The following is an 18,648-nucleotide window of genomic DNA, read 5'->3' on the forward strand; positions in this document are numbered from 1 at the left end:
ACAAGAAAAACTGTTCAGAGCAGCAACTGTACAGTAAGATAAGCAGCAGGAGAACCAAGGACACCTTTAGAAGAAGAAAGTACATCTCATGGCTCTGGATTGGATAAGTGTCTGTGTGAACGGTTGAAGAGTGTTTTGTTAACATGTATAAATAGAATAGTGCTTAACAATAAAGTGGACTAACAACTTTTAACCACATTGGTGTGCTGCTATGTCTCTAGCGTGTCCTGAGAGTCCAGAGACTTCCCCACATTTGGCACCCAAACAGGGACCTCGTGGGATGATTCAGGGAAGTGGACAATGGCAGGACGGTCACCACAGACGGTTGGCACTGATGGGTGCCTTACAACCTGGTCTTCCTTCACCTGCTATGTTACCACAGGGTTGGCATATATTGGTTATAGACCTTAAGGATTGTTTTTTCACAATTCCTATTGCTGAGCAAGACTGTAAGCATTTTGCTTTCTCTGTGCCATCTATCAATAAAGCGGATCCAGCCTCTCAGTATGAATGGGTTGTACTGCCTCAAGGCATGAAGAATTCTCTGACTATGTGTCAGCTATTCGTAGCCACAGTCTTGCAACCCATTTGTAAAGCAAACCCTCATATGATCATTTATCATTACATGGATGACATACTGTACTGTCAGGAACAGCCTTTTGATAATAGATGGGAAGTGCAATTAATCTCCCATCTCTCTCAATTTGGCCTTACGGTGGCACTGGAGAAAGTGCAATGCACTCTCCCTGTGTTATATCTGGGTTGGAAATTGTCAGATGCTATGATATACCTTCAGACTGCAGAATTGAAAATTGACATTTCTACACTCACCGACTTACAAACTCTTTTAGGTCACTTACAAAGGCTACGGCCATCGGTTCGCATTTCTAACACTCAGCTAGAACCACTGTTACAGTTGTTAAGGGGCAGATGTGCTAATGGTGCGATCGTACTGACGCCTGAGGCTAAGCAGGCTCTAGTTCAGATTACCACCTGAATTCAATCAGAAACTAGCCATCGTCAGTCCCTTCTTCACAACATTTCTCTTGTCGTGTATGTCCAGGAGAGGCATGCTTTCGCAGTCATCTGTCAATGGAAAAAAAGGCACACTTCTCCTCAAAACAGGCCTACTAAACAATCTTCTACTTCTCCTTCTGTGTTTTTTTTTTTGCTGGAATGGCTGTTTCTCCTCACTCAGCCTCGGTCATCCTTGATGACTCGTATCGATATAGTAGCTGAACTGATTTGTATGGCCAGAGACAGAGTTCTCTCTAGCGGGTTGAGATCCTAACGATATTAGCTTACCCTTTACCTCGCTGTGAGCAGAGTGAGTGTACCGTCACTCCCCCTCCTTACAGCTGGCTTTAGATGGGTACCCTGGACGTTTGCATACAGAACGCCCAGATCAGTGAATAGCGCAGTTCCTGGAAAAAACTGACTGGATTGAAATACTTCAGTGTTCAAGACGACCGGTGAATGGTCGCACAGTATATACTGACGCTGGATGCCAGAGCCACAAAGCTGTGTGTGTGGTGGGACAATAGCTGGAAGCATCAGTTTGTGCCAATGGAGCTGCAAGACAGCTTACAAACTACGGAGCTAAAAGCAATTTTATGGGCCTTTACTGCGTGGCCAAATGAACCTCTAAATGTTGTAACCGATTCCCTCTATATGGCTGGCATATGTCAAAGAATTGAGGACGCCCACATTAGAGACAACAAGAATGTGTCTTATCTCTATGTTTTTACATCTTAAACATACGTTATGGCAAAGAAAGGAACCATATTGTGTCATCCATATTCACAGCCACCTAAATACACGTGGTTTAGGGGAGGGTAATGCTGTAGCTGATAAATTGGTTATGGTGACCCCTGTTAATCTGTTTGATGCTGCTCATAGCTCTCATGAGATGTTTCATCAAAATGCCCGTAGACATGCACAGTTTAATATTGGTGTGAATGATGCAAGGTTAATAGTACAAACATGTCCACAGTGCAGTCACCATAACGGTGGCCTTGGGCTGGGACCAATCCCCGAGGCTTATGAGCATTGGAAGTGTGGCAAACTGATATCACCCATATTGCAGTTTGGTCGACTACGGTATGTTCATATCACTATCGACACTTACTCTGGGCCTCTCCTTTAACGGGAGAATCTGCTAAGCATGTCATTAAACATTGGATTGTATGTTTTCCTATACTGGGAGTTCAAAAACAAATTAAAATGCATAATGGGCCGGCCTATAAGTCACAGTTAGTACAGTCTTTTTTGCAAAAGTGGGGAGTTCAACTAAAGTTCAGGATCCCACATACTCCTACAGGTCAGGCTATTATAGACCACATGCATGCTACGCTAAAAGCGCAGCTAAACTGAATGAGTGATATACGTGATGTGCCAGATTGCCTCATGAGCACTCTTATCTCCCTTGACTTTCTTTCTGTACGAGGAGGCTTATCGGTACCTGCATAACCTTGCATCATTCAGGCACTAGTATGAGAGTACTATATGAGTCTGCAAAAGTATCTTACAAAGATCCTTTGACTGGAGATTGGAAGGGCCCAAGTTCTATTACATTTGTAGGAAGAGGTTATTTTTGTCTTTCCACAGATGACGGCCCTATTTGGATTTCAGTGTTCATCTTTGGTGCTGAAGCGCTACCTGAACCGCACCAAATCAACCTGCGGCAAAACGTGGGTCACCTGGGCTCAATCACCAGCTGGACCGACTTCTGCTTAGCTCTTGCTTCTGCCACTGATCCTTTCAAACTTGTTTAATAGGAATGCCATTTCTAAATGATTCTGACTTTTCTACTCACTCCACAGGTAGTTGCAATGTATTAGACACTCCAGGTCATTGTTCTTTCAAGCTTCTTAGGCGTTTCAAATACCACTATACCCTTGGGACCCACAGGAGTGGAATCTTCTTGGAGCTCAAGAGACCGGTAACACATCTATGGATGGAAGAAAATGTTTCATGTTTGGCAATTATACATGCTCAGTATGGCAACAGGCTATTAGGAGTTACTCGCTTTCAATCTCTTTCCCTGGAAAACCACAAGGAAACCAAACATGGACGATAGTATCTCCTAAGCAAGTAGACTATTCAGTACAGTCATGGTGCAGGTATTGGTCCAATACTATGGTACAAACTACACTAGGAGCAGTTGGGTTTGGATGGAACATCACACAAATTTTGATCGGCCCACAGAAGCCAAAAGCACTACCCTCTGGGTATTTTCTAATATGTGGGGAGCATGCCTGGCAGGGTATACCAAGAAATGCCTTTGGGGGACCACGTTGCATTGTTAAACTCACTATATTTTCTCTCACTTTGCAGGAAATGCGTGTCATCCGCTCTAAACATAGCATAGGTCTACTGCCAGATTGCAATGACAATGTGGAATTATTATCCGTGGCTGCACGGGTTTGTTTAATACCGTGTCTTTATACCGGGGGCTGTTGCTGGGAATGTGCAAAAAAACATAGCTTGCTTAGCAAGCTGGGCAGAAAAACAAGCTAATGTAACCACTGGTATTTTAGAGTGATTATTATTGGATCAAAGTAGCTTATGCCATGCCTTGCTGCAAAATAGAGATGCCATTGACTTTTTGCTATTAGCGCAGGGACATGGATGTGAGGATTTTGATGGTATGTGCTGCTTCAATTTAAGTGACCATAGTGAGTCAATTCACAAGGCCATCACATATTTGAAAGGACATGCACATAAGATACAGCGAGATGTCAGTCCGCTGGAGAAATGGCTAGAGGGATGGGGTATTACCGGATGGCTGCAAGGTTTGGTAAAGGAAGGCTTTCATGTTCTTCTAATGATTGTTTTAGGTATTATAATTATTAGTATAGCTATTGGAATTGTAAAACACTTTCTCAGCAAAATGTCTGCTGCTGTCTTGGCTTGTGCACAAAGAAAAAGGGGAAATTGTGGAGGAGTGGTTGACACAACTCGGCCATGTTTACCCCTCTTTGGAACATTGCGAGCAAGCAGCACGTACGGCTTGTGGAACCCACAAAAGGAACGGCGCCAGGATGTGAGACGACCATGAGAAAGACTGATACCAGACTTGAAACGACTGGCCCTATGTGGATTCATAATGACTGGCATTGTGTGCTTCTTATTGTTTGGTATTGCCTTGTAACTTGTTGTATTGCAATGGTATAATATAGGGGGTGATTTTCCTGTATTGTTAATACGGTTGAGTCCTTCCTTTATTTTAGTAGTAGATTGAATGTGAATTAAACAGGATTTAATGTTACCAGTGCTGGAATCTACGGGAACAGCTATTTTAATATATTAGTAATGTTTGGTCATGATACTATCAGCCTATCAATTAATCTTTCTTGATTTGCAAAGACAAAACCTGGAAAGGAATCCCAGGCAAAGGGATGACCCTGTAATATAGAATGATTAACTTTCATCCCACTTATCAGGAATTTTTAAAATATGACCATGCATCACCTGAGACAAAGGTGCATGCTCAGAGAGCTAACCCTGATAGGTTATTATGTTCGCAGGCAGCTGTTCCACTTGGGTTCTGTATTGCACACTGGCCATGCAGATGCAGTGTACAAATGGAAAATACCCTTCGGACCCAGAGAAGAATAAAAGCAAGAGAGAATCTGTGGTGGGTGAGAGAGGAAAAGTGCACTTTGAAGCAGGGGATGCCCTGCTGGCACTGCCTGTCACATTCACTACCACCATGTACTTCCTCTCTCTTTTTCTGCAGGTTGTTGTTTCTTGAGGGTCAGTAAGTAATAATGCCCCTAGTTCTATCTGGCATGCAAAAGTTGTACAACTATTAATTTTCTATTAGCCCAAAAGCATGATCATGAGCACTTTAAAAGCATCTGTTGTACAAATCTTAGTGATCTTTCAAAATCAATATATCAGAATATATAAAAGTTGAAGACCTCTTTCAAAGCAGTTAGAGATTAACACAGAATGAGGCCCTCAGGGATTTATTTCCAGGTTGCAGAAAGTTGGGCTGCAGGCCAAACATGCGTTTGTTCTTTTTAGTCAGTTAACAGTATTTCTTGTCATGATGCTATGTTTGCCTTGTCTCCTTTCTCACATTTAGAGTACTGTCAATCAAGGCATTGATTGAGTTATAATTATTTTAGTGCTATTGTTTTATAGTATGGTAGTAGTTTTGCAAATAAACAGAACAAACAAACAAACAAAAAAAAAACAACCAAAAAGGGGGAATTGTGGGAATACAAGAAAAACTGTTCAGAGCAGCAGCTATGTAGTAAGATGAGCAGCATGAGAACCAACATTTAGAAGAAGAAAGAACATCTCATGGCTCTGACTGGATAAGTGCCTGTGTGAACGGTTGAAGAGTGTTTTGTTAACATGTATAAATAGAATAGTGCTTAACAATAAAGTGGACTAACAGCTTTTAACCACATTGGTGTGCTGTTGCGTCTCTAGCAGTCCAGAGACTTCCCCACAATATATAAACACAGATATATTCATATGTTTTCATAAATATATATTGGCTTTTTGCTCAACAGGTCTGACAAACCATATTCTCAGTTTGAACGTGCATACACACACACAGAGGAAAAGTGGGATTCTGTTTTTTTTTTTTTTATTTTGACCGTTAAGGAGTAAAGTGTCAAATTCATTTATTGAAGGGAATTTTATAATATATTAAACATAGACAGAGATTTATAAATAGCCTCTTTAGAATGGAATTTTTATAATGCATTCATAAGAATAACAGTTCTTGACAGGTAAAAAATCATTAACTATGTCACATGGTTTGCATATGGTTTTAGTTTCAGTTTGTGTTATGTCAGTAAGCCCTGAAACTTTTCTTGTGTTATGAGTCTCAAGGAAGTCTGGATGGAAAACCTGCAAATACACAGATCTCCAGCTTTTTTTTACATGAAAAATCTGTTGCGTGTTTATTGAGGCCAGTGTTATGGTAAGTCTGCATTTTGTAATAGCACTTGAATCATGAAAACAGAAACTCTAGTTAATAACATTTTGTTGGTTCTGCTTTATTATAAACTAATTCTATTGAATTATGTTAGCTTTCAAGGTAGGTTTACATTTCTGTTGAGTGACAGACTCTATACTCTGCTTGTTCCTGTCATGCTAGCTCTTATTTGTTAAAGACAAGATAACTGTGAGTAATATAACGCATTCTGTCTAGTAGTATTTAATTGTTCCCCGACTGGTGCACAACACTGTTCTGTTTCTCCAAAGAGTGTTCTTGTGGATAAAATATAGGGGAATGTTAAGAGCTGAGATCTTCAACAGAGATTTCACCTGTGAGCAGACATTCATGCTTGGTCTTGATATTAAGATGTGGGACTATGGGGGATGTGGATTTTGTAAGTCTTTGTAAATCTCAGCTTACCTGATGGCTTTCCATACCAGGCAGGACTGCAGACAGACAGTATGGCAGCTGCTTGGGCAGGATGCGTTTCAGTGGTAGAAATCACCTGGCTTCCAGCAACCCTTTGTGATTTTTTTTTCTGCATCTGGATGTAGCCTGTAAAACTTCCTTTCTAATTAGGGTTAATAACACAATAAGATAACTCCAGTTTGTTGAGTGCTCACAGAAGCCTGGGAAGGCTGTAAAGATGGAGAAGTCCAATTACCCTAATTATTCATTCCAGGCATAAAATTAGAGGCTATTCTTCACCACTGAAATGGTGAATACAGTATTATTTATTAAATATGAAACCTATTATACTGCCTTCTTTGGCCATTAACTACCTGCACAGGGAAATTTCTGTTTGCAGCCAATCGTTACCTTGCCATTTACTGTTGTGTCTTCTACACAAATAGTGCATCTTTTTTTTTTTTTTAAATCTGTTCCAAAAGTTGTGCATAATGTTCTTGTCACAAAAAGGATGTACATCCAGTTGTAGACTGACATGATGCTCTTCTATAAAGTAAATGCAGGGTTTTTGTTTTCAATTTTATTGAATGAACCCTGCTTATAAGCTATTAAGTTGATTCATACATAAATTTTCAGCTTATGAAACATCTGTAAAGCTCAGTTTATGCTAGACTGTACTAAAGTCCACTTCCCTGAATCTGCCTGTAAGTTGGATGTAGTTTCACTAGTGATTTGAAGGAGACTAGTGATGTTTTGGAGAGGATAGGAAAGGATGGTGAAAGGATACCAGCTGTCCTAACTATGAGATCACCTTTCTGACCTTTACTGGGCCAGGATGTGCAACCTCAGTAGGAAACAGACAAGAGGCAAGGAATAGCTAAGGCCTAGATTAAATAATAATAATAATGCTTAGAGACCCAGACCCAGCACCTATTTAGGCTGGTATGTCCCCACTGTTCTCTTTAGGAAATTAGGAGCTTAGGCTCTCTTTTCAGGGCTCATTCCTCCAGGATGGTGAGCCTAAACTCACAAAAATCTGCAGGAGGCTGGTGCAGTTACCCTCATGGCACAGCCTGTTGCCCTTGGGTTTTGGAAGGACCGAGCCTGCTGCTCTGGCACCTCCTGCCTCTTCTTCCTTGGGATTGCTGCCAGAAGCCTTTATTTTTTCAGAGGAAGTGCAAACAAAAAGGGGATGCTCTAATTCTAACATTTACAGATTAGCAGAGGTGGAACCGAATGAGACAAAGGATGTATGTATATAGCTTTTTTTTTTTTTATAGCTTTTATGACTCACCTGTCAAGTATCACCAATCTGTAGAAGGACTAATCAAAGAGATCACAAGAATCCTTGCTACGTTAGGCAATCTACACAGAGTTTGGACTGTGAACAAATTCCATTTGTGGTAGATAGTGTGGTTAGGTCATCCACACATAGCTGCTACTGATGCAGGCTGTGAGACATCTGTCAGTGAGGTGTAGGAACACACCCGGCTCCTTCCATGTCTCCTTCATAGGAGAAGCACAGGCCTGCTCAGCACTTCATTGCTGCACTGGGACAAATGAGCACAAAAAGTGAAACTATGAGGTGCATGCACACACAGTCAGCCACTCAGATGGAAATGGCATAGTGACGTGTACTCTGATACACCGCTGTGTACCCAGGACAGGAGCTCTCTCAGCCTTGCACGAGTCATTTGCAAGCTCAAGTTCTGGAATGGAGTCACTCTTTTTTTCCATAAACTGGCTTTAAAAGTGATTAGAGGTAAGCTTGTTTCTTGGTGTTTTGCTACAATTAAAAGTTGTCTCAGAAGCTGCTTAGTAAGGTGTAGAACCACAGTGGTTGGGAGGATGAGTGACTAGGGGGTGTTCAGAGGTGCAGCTTCTTTTACACTGATTGTTTACAGATATATCAGTAAATTCTGCTTTGTATGTGAACTGTGATAACTTAAAAAAAAAAAAGAATTGCTATGATTCAATAAAAAAAATTATCATTGCTGATGATCTTCCTTTTTCTTCTGTTTAGGAACCAGTAAAGAAGAATGACTGAACCAACCACAAAGACAATCTAGATTTATGTTTTACAGAGTAGGCATGCATCAAAAAAGTTAGCTTAATATTTCAATTGAGAACATGGGAAAATGGAAGTATTTTTGTTTTAACTTGCCATAATAAAAACATGTAACCAACTTTTGCCTGCATAAAGCACTACAAACAGGAAAAAGGACTCTGCTGTAGGAAAGCATTTGGATTTATTCCGACTTTCCCTCACTTAAAATGAGGACAGAATGACCACAGTGACAATCTAATGCATGATGAAATTTACCAAATGGAATTTTATTTTTTTAGTTGGTGGAATTATGGTTTACATAGCTGATATTGGAGTGGATTTCTGGGTTGCTAGTAAATATTTCTATGAAGGACAATATTGTTGGGCTATACTGATACTCTGTTTTAGGGGCCTTTCGTCACTAATAACTCAGGTATTCAGTTATCAATGGTTTAAAAACGACTGGAAAGGTACTGCTCCTGGGAAGCTAGATTGGATCTTTCTAGTTCATTTCTTTCACTGTGGAATTTTTATAAGGTAAGCTTTGTCTTTTTGTTGTTTGTTTTTTGTTTTTAATTTAAAATCAAAAATCATACTGCTTTTAGCCTTTTTTAAAAAGAAATGCCAGTGCCAGGATGTCATGTTAATATGACTTCAGGGATACTTGTGTTAACAATCATTGGTCCATATAAGTGGATTCTGCTGCTTATGCTTATGTCAAGTTTTGCTGCAAATGCAGATTTCTATTTAATTTTACTTATCAATAATAATCTATTTGATTCATCAACCTTTTAATGAGGTATATTTATAAACAATTCTTGCTTTACAGAGAAGTACTGTCTTAACTGATAAAGAATTGTAAGTCGTTAAAGTGACGCTAGGAAGAGAATTCATTTGGTTACACTAAGTAGGAGAGAGAGCTGAAGAGGTAATTCGTAAATCCAAGTGTCTATCAATACTTAGAAAACCACAAGATTCGGGAGAGAAATGAATTGTTAAATACTAAAGAAGGATACATTCTATAGGGACTGAGTTAATGGTGATTGGTTCCTTTGTTTCCTGACAGGTACATGTCCAGAAAAAGGTTTAAGATTTATACATGTAAGATTCTTTCTTTAACTTTCATTGTGGTATTGCTGCAAAATTATCATTGTCATTACAGAGATCATTTGGGATAAGGTTTTACTTTTGTTTTCAAAATGATTTGAAAGTTTCTTGTGAAAAGTCCTGAGGAACTGAATTTTAATTATTTTTGTGTAAGTTACATGCAATAAACACAGGAAGATATAGACTCCTCAGAGACACTTAATAAAATAAGTATTTTAAAAGCCTGCTTTAAATTTCTATACGAATTAAAGGGCAGTAAGGAAATATTTATGTCAATGTAAAGCTTCCCCTTGCACACACATGTATTCATTTTATGTTATCACGGCTTAAGGAGAATGTTGAAGGTTTTGCTCATCACAGTTAACTTTTGCTTCTCAATATTCTTTTTTCTTTTGCTCACCAGCTTTACTTTCCTGCTGTTCCTTGTACTATCCTGATGCCCTAAACTTCACAGAGAAGCACTTACTGACAAATTTAATCTTACTGGTGTCATGAGTTAGAAAAGCTTTAAAATACTTTGTTTTGAAGGACAAAAAAAATCCCTCTTCAATTTCTCTGAATGGCTTCGTGTTCAAATCAGTCAGCACAGGTTGGTTCATGTGAGATGTGCAGCCACAGGGACTGTACCACATTCTGCCTTTTAGGGAGATGTCTCAGGGCCTGCTGTAGCACCCTCCTTTTTGTCCATTTCCAAGGCTTTTAATCTTCAGTTTTTAGTTAATCTGAGCTTGTTTCTTCCGAAGGAAATTAAGGCTCTGAGTTCAGTTTCTTATAACCCATGATAAATGTTAAACCAGAAACTGCAGTGGCATATGGTAAGCCTCCCTTCTTCCCCTTTCTCTACAATGACATCATTCTTTGTAATCTGTACTCAATTCTGGTTTCACCTTTGGCTTGGTTTAACACACCCAGGTTGCCCCTAAAGTCTCCCTCTGATTTGTGCCTATCTTTAAAAACTCTCCTCTTCGCCATTCAGAATTAAGTTCTGATCATCTACAGTTCTTGGTGATGTAATCTTGATTTAACTCTTACATCAATTCATCTATTCAAAACATTGCCTCTACAGACACATTTTCAATGTATTACTTTATTTCCTACACCTTCAATTGGTTACATCTTATCACAATTTTTCACTGTTTCCTTCATACAATTAGCAACATCTCTCTTAGCAGTTTGTTATCTAGCAAATGTAATTTTGTCTTCTGTAGTCAATGCAGTGTGGCTGTCTTGGTCCCCTTGTTCTCTATTGGACAAATTGTGTTTTGTCTCATGCTGCTGCTTCTGCTTGGAAAGAGTTCCCAGGTTGATATATATATATATATATATATATGTATATCATATATATATATATAAATGAGCCACTCCTCAAAATTCAATAGTGTGATAATGCACACTGTAAGGTGTAAATTGGTAACAGCAAGCTGACACCTGTGCTTGTACATTGTCATCAGCTATTATGTACTTCCTATTACATTTGTTTTCTTAAACGTATGCATGTACACTCCCCTCCTCGGTCATCTGATGTACCCAGTAAATGTAGACAGTGAGTCTCCCAGGTTTATCTCTATAGTCAATACAGTCAAAATAGATATTGTCAAGAGTCAGGTCATAACTGTTAAGGTGAGCTTACCCAGAGGGCAGGAACCTATCTTCTCCACCCATCAAAGAGGGAAATGGGGGCCTAGTCAGTAAATACTGACTCAGCCAGTGAACTAATGATGCCTGAATTTGGAAGATATTAATACACTTCACTAAACTCTCTTCCTTCATTTCTTTGTTCTCTTATGCCTTTTATACCTCTAGCTTTGCCTTTGAAACAGGAAACTTAACTGTATTAGTTTGTACAGTACTCAGATTAATAGAAGTTCGCCAGTTTTTTTTTAAATCACAATATCAGTGCTAAATAATAATTATGGAAGTCATATGCATATATATATGAATGTATTATACATATAAAAGAAAGAAATTTAAACTATTCAGTATCTAATAAGGCTTTATTTTAATGGAAAGATAACTGACATACCATTAAATTTTATACAAAATGTTATTCTCTGAATGGAGTTTGTAAAGACAAAATGGAGTTGTTAAAGTATATATTAGCCATACCAACTAAAATTATTTTCAACCTGATCTATTTAAGTGGGTCCCACAGACGTTAATAGAATTCAGAACAGACTGCAGCGTAATAGCCAACGTTAAGATAATAACACAATCAGTGAATTTGGAAAAAGGGAATGTTTCCCTGGAACAGCATATGAATTCACTGACTTGTAGCAATTTGCAGCATCAGTCAAGGACATTTGAGAAAGACTAAATTTTAGCAAGGAATAACATTCCTGTCAGAACAGCAGGCCATAGCAGCAGCTGCCACTGTGATGTTGGTAGCTGCTATTTTACTTCTTGGTGCTTCAAGAAAGGATCAAGATACCCCACAGCTTTAAACAGATGAAAAGTGTTTTTTGCTTATTTGTAGATACATATTCTAAGTACATGAAACAATAGAGCAACCTCTTAAACCCACTATTATTTCATGTCATTTTTAAAAAATGTGAAGAGAAAATCAGACACAACATGGATGACCTTCAGTGGTACTGGTACAAGTTTAGCACCTGGTAAAACATTCCCAGACCACGAATTGATTAAAAATGAGAAGCGATACTCATAACGCGCCTCTATAAGTTTGTGTGCAACAAGAACATCTGCAGAATGAAGTTGTTAGGAAGGTATTTAAGGTACAAAGTCAGTGAGGTACAGATAATTAGAAGTGGAAAGTTTTTAAGGCTCTGTGAGTTAGAAGTCACAAAATAACACATACTCATGCTCTCTTAACACAAATGTACTGCCCCAAGATATTGACATAGTCACTTCAGTTTCATGGATTTAATCCAAGCCTTTTGATACTTGGAAGATTAAGTTTAAGTGCAGCAAAGAAGAAATTTCTTTTGATTAAAGATTTATTTCAAGTTGCAAATTGTGATTGCCTGATCAGAATTGAGAAGGGACAACTGTTGCTACCAAGTCACATCTACCAAGTACACATCCTTGTTCCATGGAATTATACATTCCAGCTGGCATCCAAATCTTCACTGGCATAATCCAATTAGATGGGACATACGCTGTAGTACTGGGACACAGCTCTATCCCATTCCCTCAGGTCCTGTCACTCTCATCAGAGAGCAGAGCTCAGCACCGCTCCCCTCATGCAGAAGCTGTATTTCCATATTAATCCACATATTGCCATAGTAGCATGTATCAATTCTCATAAACTGTTTTTGTTACTTTGTGGCTTCACAAATCACCATTAGTGATTAATTTATAGCCTTGTTGCCTCCCATGCACAGACATCCCTTATCATCCTATACACTACTTTTTCTCCTGCATCTCTACATTTCAGGACTTCTGTTATCGAACCAAAACTGTTTTTCTCTATCCTGTGTTATAATGTCAGTCATATATATCTCAATTTAGAATAGCAGGTTGTTAACATTACCTATGTAAAACCATGACTTTGCCACACAAAAATAAACAGAAGCATCAACTGATCAGCCAGAAAAAAAAAAATTTTTTTCTCCTGCAGAAAATCCAAGCTAAGCCAATTTTGATTACATGCAGGAAAACAATGTTGCAGGCAGGCCAAGAAAACTTCACATAAGCCGACAAGCAAAATTTTCAAGGTTTTGCAGAGTCAGTACAATGCTTATGGCCTACTGCTAGCAATGACAGTGCTTATTGCTGTGCTTCAGTTCTAGCCTACTGCCTGCACAGCCACTTGAAAGCAGGTAACTGGCAGAAGAGAGCAAGCATCGCTTTGCTTTATGATGGGAAAGAGCTGGCTGGCAGTAGGTTATTGGCAGTGAGAACCCATTCCTCTGTAACTGATGCATTTCATCGCTCACAGGTAGAAAGTTATCTACCTCCCCTGGCTTGCAGAACACTAGTACTATGAGCCAGATCATTCACCAGGGCCAAGAGTGATCGACTCCATCAAGTAAATACCATAATTTGCAGCAGCAGGATTTCTGGTCCTACATCAGGTCGCAGCCACCATTCTGTTCTCCTAACAGAAGTGTAAAAATTACCATGTACAAAATCTGGTTCCTTCCTTAGCTATCAAAACATTTTTTAAATTACAACTTAATTGTTCCCTTCCTTCTGACATGCTATATCTGCCTTCAGGCCTGAAGCAAAAGCCTTGGAAAAAGAAATAAAATCTAGGTTTTATTTATCCTCGAGCATGACATTAGAGATATCCTGAACAGAATAAGTTCTTCTTGTGCTCCATGTATTTCTGAGTTTTCAGTTCTTTTAGAGGAAGTTTTCATTTAGTCTTAATTGAAAATAAACTATTACTGCTCTAAAAGTCATGCAGGTGCAATCACTTGCTGAAGCAAATGATGTGTTTATGTAAAACTACTCAGATAATAGAATCTGCAGTCCCAGGAGATCCATCTGTCTTGAAAGTAGTTTTCTGAAATTAGAGTCTTTGTGATTATTTAGAAAAGAACACTTGAGTGTTTTTATATTTCTGATGAAATCCTGTTGTATGTTTGTAGTTCATCAGATATTATCCTCAGGGTTTATAGACCTATCTCTACATGCCAGATATTCACAGCTGGGTATTCACTAATACTCTTAGAAGGATACAAAGAAAGTAAATGAGTATCTTTGAGAAAGTGATAAGAACTGCTCAGGGAATTTTCAGAAATTCGTTATCTTTCAACAAATAAAAACCCAACAAAGTAATACTTGTAATGTTTATTCAAGCAAGCCTCATTCTCTTCTATTAGTTTTACGTTGCATCAGTATCAGTGGGTATAAACGAATATCTGATATCACTGACACCAGTCAGATACTGGTCTAAATTTTATCTTACCAGAAGGTACATTCAAAGATAAAATATGACTAGAGAATGAAATGGAAAAGAATTTGTCAGCCAACATAGGTTTATAGAATTGTACTTTCAAAAAACATGGTCTAACCAAGTCTCTCTCTCTTTTATTTTTTTTCTTTTTAAATAGATATTGGTTTGCCTTGAAGTATGGCTGCCAAGCTGCTTTTAGACAAGACAGCAGTGGAGATGTATCAGAAACAGACCCTCCCAATATCATTCAGAAACAAGCTATTGATGTACTGACTGATATTAACATGCTCAGGGTATTCAAGACTTTTCTTGAGACCACACCACAACTCTTCATTCAGATTTACGTACTTATGGAACACAACAACCATGATTTCTATCAATGTGAGTATTTCTTTTACTGTGATTTGGAAGTTGAGAATCTTACCTAAAAGTATAACTGTATAATCAACAAATATACAGATGTTACAGTCATGAAATAAACCACAGAGTTTGGCTACGCAGTTATTATACCAATACAGAATAGATAGAAAGCTTACCCATATCCTGGGCTCACTACAAAACTCCAGAGGAGGGGATCTCTAGAAGAGATCCTTCCCCATTTAAATCAGCTCTTAAATGGGTCTAGGAGAAGTGGAGCCAGGCTCCACCCCTTCCAACAGCACAGGTGAATTGCCTTCACCTGTGCTCCCATGGCTGACTCATTGCTCACCTCAGGTGATCAATCAGAGGTTCAGGCCGTGATTCAGCAGTTCCCATACAATAACTCACGTTACTGGATAATATTTTAAAAATAGTTTGGTAAATGTATACTTCACTGTGTTATTGCTTTGCATTTCATTATAATTTCAGTCTGAAGAGATCTGCACTGTTAGGTAGGGTTCTTAGATAGTCCATGAGTTCACAGGTACTGAGATAAAATGTTCAGACGAATTTCATCTTAAATATGACCACAAAAAGGGTCAAGTCTCAGCTATAGATGCTGATGTAACAAGCATCTTTGTCAATATCAGTTGCCCAAACTCAACTATGTATGGGTATAAGGTATTTGCAACACCTTAAGAGTTCCTAAGTCATCTGTGTGTGCAAATGACAAACACAATGAACATTTATGAGATTAGCAACAGCAAGAGATCCCAAATAACAATAGTGTCCAGATTTAGGCAACTAAACTGAGCCTTAAAATGAACGTGTCTTGTTCAGGAGCACAGAGGATATTTGAAGCTGGTAGCAAGATAGCACAAAGAAAGCATAAAATAGTCCAAACATCCAGAAGTTCTAACATAAAAGAAATTCTTCTCTTAAGTCAAGTCTAACATTTGTTTTTGTGTTTTGTTTAGATACTGCCATTATTATTTCATTTTGTGGTATTTCCTTTTCAATGGTCGATTATCAGATATCACTACGAAAATCTCTGCCTGATAAAGAGGAACTGCAAGTGCTTCCCAAGTTTGTGTATCTCTTCTATAAACTGTTCACCATCACTTCTTGGATACTCAGTATTTCACTGATCACTCTACTAAGTGTTAGAAGTTCTGTAATTCTGCTGATACTTCTTTGGAGCTGCGGCTTTGCCTGGACTTTGAAACAGCACACAACATTTTGCAAATCCACAGAGATGGAATATCTGTACAGAACTGTTGTTGGAATCATTCTACTTTTTACTTTTTTTAACATAAAGGGGAGAAAAACAAAAGCTTGCATTTCTATTTATTATGCTACTCACACCCTTGTAACTGTAGGTATTTTGCTTGTATGTTTGTTTTGGAAACCTGCTGTTATTGAGGAAGTACATCTTACAGTTGTGAGCATCTTAACTATTCTCAGTCTGGTGTTAGGTATTATTTTTCTTGTTGTTTATTACAAATATTTTCACCCCGTTACTTACTGCAAGCAACAGACATTTTTTGATGAAGTTGATAGGAGGGGAGGAGACAACATGGAAGTTGATAGATTTCAAAATTTCATAATGCAATGAGCAGTATAGGCTTTGGTGTAGACTGCAAAGCAAATGCTGCAGTGTGCGCTTCTCTGTCTTTGTTTCTTATGCATTTTTACTAAGCAACACTAGAGTTATTGAATAACTTTTCCATCATGTTATATAAAGTGCCTTTATAACATGAATATTTTTCTATGTGCTAGTCAGTGTTACTTTTTAAAGGAATCTATTTATCCATCCGACCCAATTCACTGTTTTAGTTTTTAGCAGTGCAAATAAAACAGGAAAAGCTAAAAGCAAGTAAAATGAAAATTAGCATTACCAACGTATTCTGTTTATGTATGTTAATTCTATTAAAAGCAAGGCTTAATTTTCTTGGTGGAAGGAAAGAGAAGTGTATTTGAAATATTGAGGGGTGATCATCTGTGAGTGGGCTGTTTCTTCCCATTACTGTAAGAGTTGCAGTTTTTATATAGATGAGCACAGATACAAACCTCACTGCCTTCTCCTTAAACATCCCATGAAGAAGAATACCTTTGATTTATGACCCAATCACTGTCATGCTTCAAGAAAACATGAGGAGTTATTTTAAAGCATTTTATCTTCTAGGTGTTTTAATGACTCCTTTATTGCTTTTGTTCTGCTAATCTTTCACACACCCTTTATTTAGGAGTGATGCCAGTTTGTTGTTCTGGAATATAATAGCAGCTTGAGTGATTTATTGACAGCAATAAGTCTCAGAAATAAAAGAACTATCTTCCTTGAAGCTTTCCTATTCTCTGAGCTCCAGGATAGAATACTAAAATGCTGATTTCCACTGAAGAAGGAAGCTATGCAAGGTATGCAGTGGTACAACTTCTTTAGTCTTTGTCACCAGCCTCAGCTTTTTCAGAAATGACACCTAAGGTGAAGTCTCTCAGAGCTGCTGGCTTTTTCATCTGAGTTATGAAAAATGGGCTTCTCTTCTCTGATAATTCACATTTCCAATTAGCATGGCCATAGGCAAAGGGAGGAAACAGTGCTTAAGAAAGGAGACTAGAGATAAGCACAGCTGATAAACTTTGCCAGGAACAAAATCTTTTAGTATTATTGATTGACAGCAAACATCTCTTAAACTCTGGAGGGAGGGCTGATGCTTTGGTTGATACTTAGGGTGCTGAAGAGTTGTTTTCTGTGCCTTTTATCCAGACTGCTCTGTGACTATCACTCTTCCAGCCTAAGCAGAGCTCAGTGAAGTTTCTAAATGTTCCTTTCCTGTTGCGTTGTCAAATAATTGCTTTCACAGTTGTCTTAACAACACCAACCATTTACATCTCCGTATTCCCATTTGTAGGAATTAATTTCTAAGTGCACAGCATGGACTGCATCATTTGTCTTTCTGAGGATGCATATGAAAAAGCAGTGTTTTAAAAAGAAATTACATCTGAAAATCCCTCATCTCCAACTTAAAAAGAAAACACAATCCACATGACTTGAGCAATAGTTTTCCTTAAATAAATATATAAACCAACACTTCTTTCTACTCTGGAGATTTATTTGCCATGTAAGTGCTACAAAAGGAAGAGAAAGGCTCCATCCTTCTGTCTATACCATGTCTGTCCCAAGTTCTGTCTCCATTCTCTATGGCGCCATTACTAGCACTGGTGCTTTGACACCAAAATATATGGTTTTAGTATGAACATGCCACTCTTTTCTCCAATAGGTAAATAAATAAATAGGATCCTAAATAATGAAGACTAAAATCCCTTTATTCCTGTCTACGCTTTTATCGTTCGCTCATCTGAAATCATGAGAAAGGACTACAGGAAGGTGGGTACGAAAGTAAGAACATCATCTTGCATTTTTTTTCTAACTACTACTTGGAAGAAGACCTCAAATCTTGCACATTATCTGGGAAGCAGATCTCTGGGGAAACATGAGCTTCTGAGAAACTGAGCATCAGACTTTCAGCCCTGGGGCCTCCAGGTTGTCTGCCTGCTTGCCAGATGCTAGAAATGTGGAGCCTGAGTTGTGCTGAAGGAGTGGTTAGTTTACATTGAAACAAAACAAATTTGTCCTAGTGACTTTTTTTTTTCCCCTCCCTATCAGCAAATTGACAAATTCCAACTGAAAGTATTTCATTGTCATATCTCTGTCTGACTCTTAAAACTTTTTTTTTTTTTAATGAAAGAAGTGTACGGCATGCTGGCTTCTATTGCTCCCCTTTTGCATTCTCTTTATGTTTCATCATTCCCTCTTCTGAGCAGAAGAGGAATGCTATATGGAAGTTAACTTGGCAACAAATGGATCTCTATCATAATTTATATCACACTAGCACATACACCTTA

The 18,648-nt window shown here is 38.4% G+C and overlaps 1 protein-coding gene and 1 pseudogene across 2 annotated transcripts; both read left to right on the forward strand.

The window, feature by feature from the left end:
• Positions 1-3,033: 3,033 nt before the first annotated feature.
• Positions 3,034-4,049, forward strand: LOC149918637 (uncharacterized; annotated as a pseudogene).
• A 1,785-nt stretch (positions 4,050-5,834) lies between these two features.
• On the forward strand, positions 5,835-17,881 carry XKR9 (XK related 9). Of its 2 annotated transcripts, none has more exons than XM_090138349.1 (4): positions 5,835-5,944; positions 8,394-8,954; positions 14,543-14,766; positions 15,723-17,881. In XM_090138349.1, exons 2-4 carry the CDS (start codon positions 8,680-8,682, stop codon positions 16,358-16,360), a joined length of 1,137 nt encoding a protein of 378 aa, XP_089994475.1. In that variant the 5' UTR covers positions 5,835-5,944; positions 8,394-8,679; the 3' UTR covers positions 16,361-17,881. The 2 variants fall into 2 exon arrangements, with proteins under 2 accessions (XP_089994475.1, XP_089994474.1); XM_090138348.1 differs by lacking the exon at positions 5,835-5,944 and adding an exon at positions 7,425-8,132.
• The last annotated feature ends 767 nt before the right edge of the window (positions 17,882-18,648 follow it).

The sequence above is a fragment of the Phasianus colchicus genome, chromosome 3, assembly GCF_987193195.1.
Source record: "Phasianus colchicus chromosome 3, bPhaCol1.hap1.1, whole genome shotgun sequence".
Classification (NCBI taxonomy): Eukaryota; Metazoa; Chordata; class Aves; order Galliformes; family Phasianidae; genus Phasianus; species Phasianus colchicus.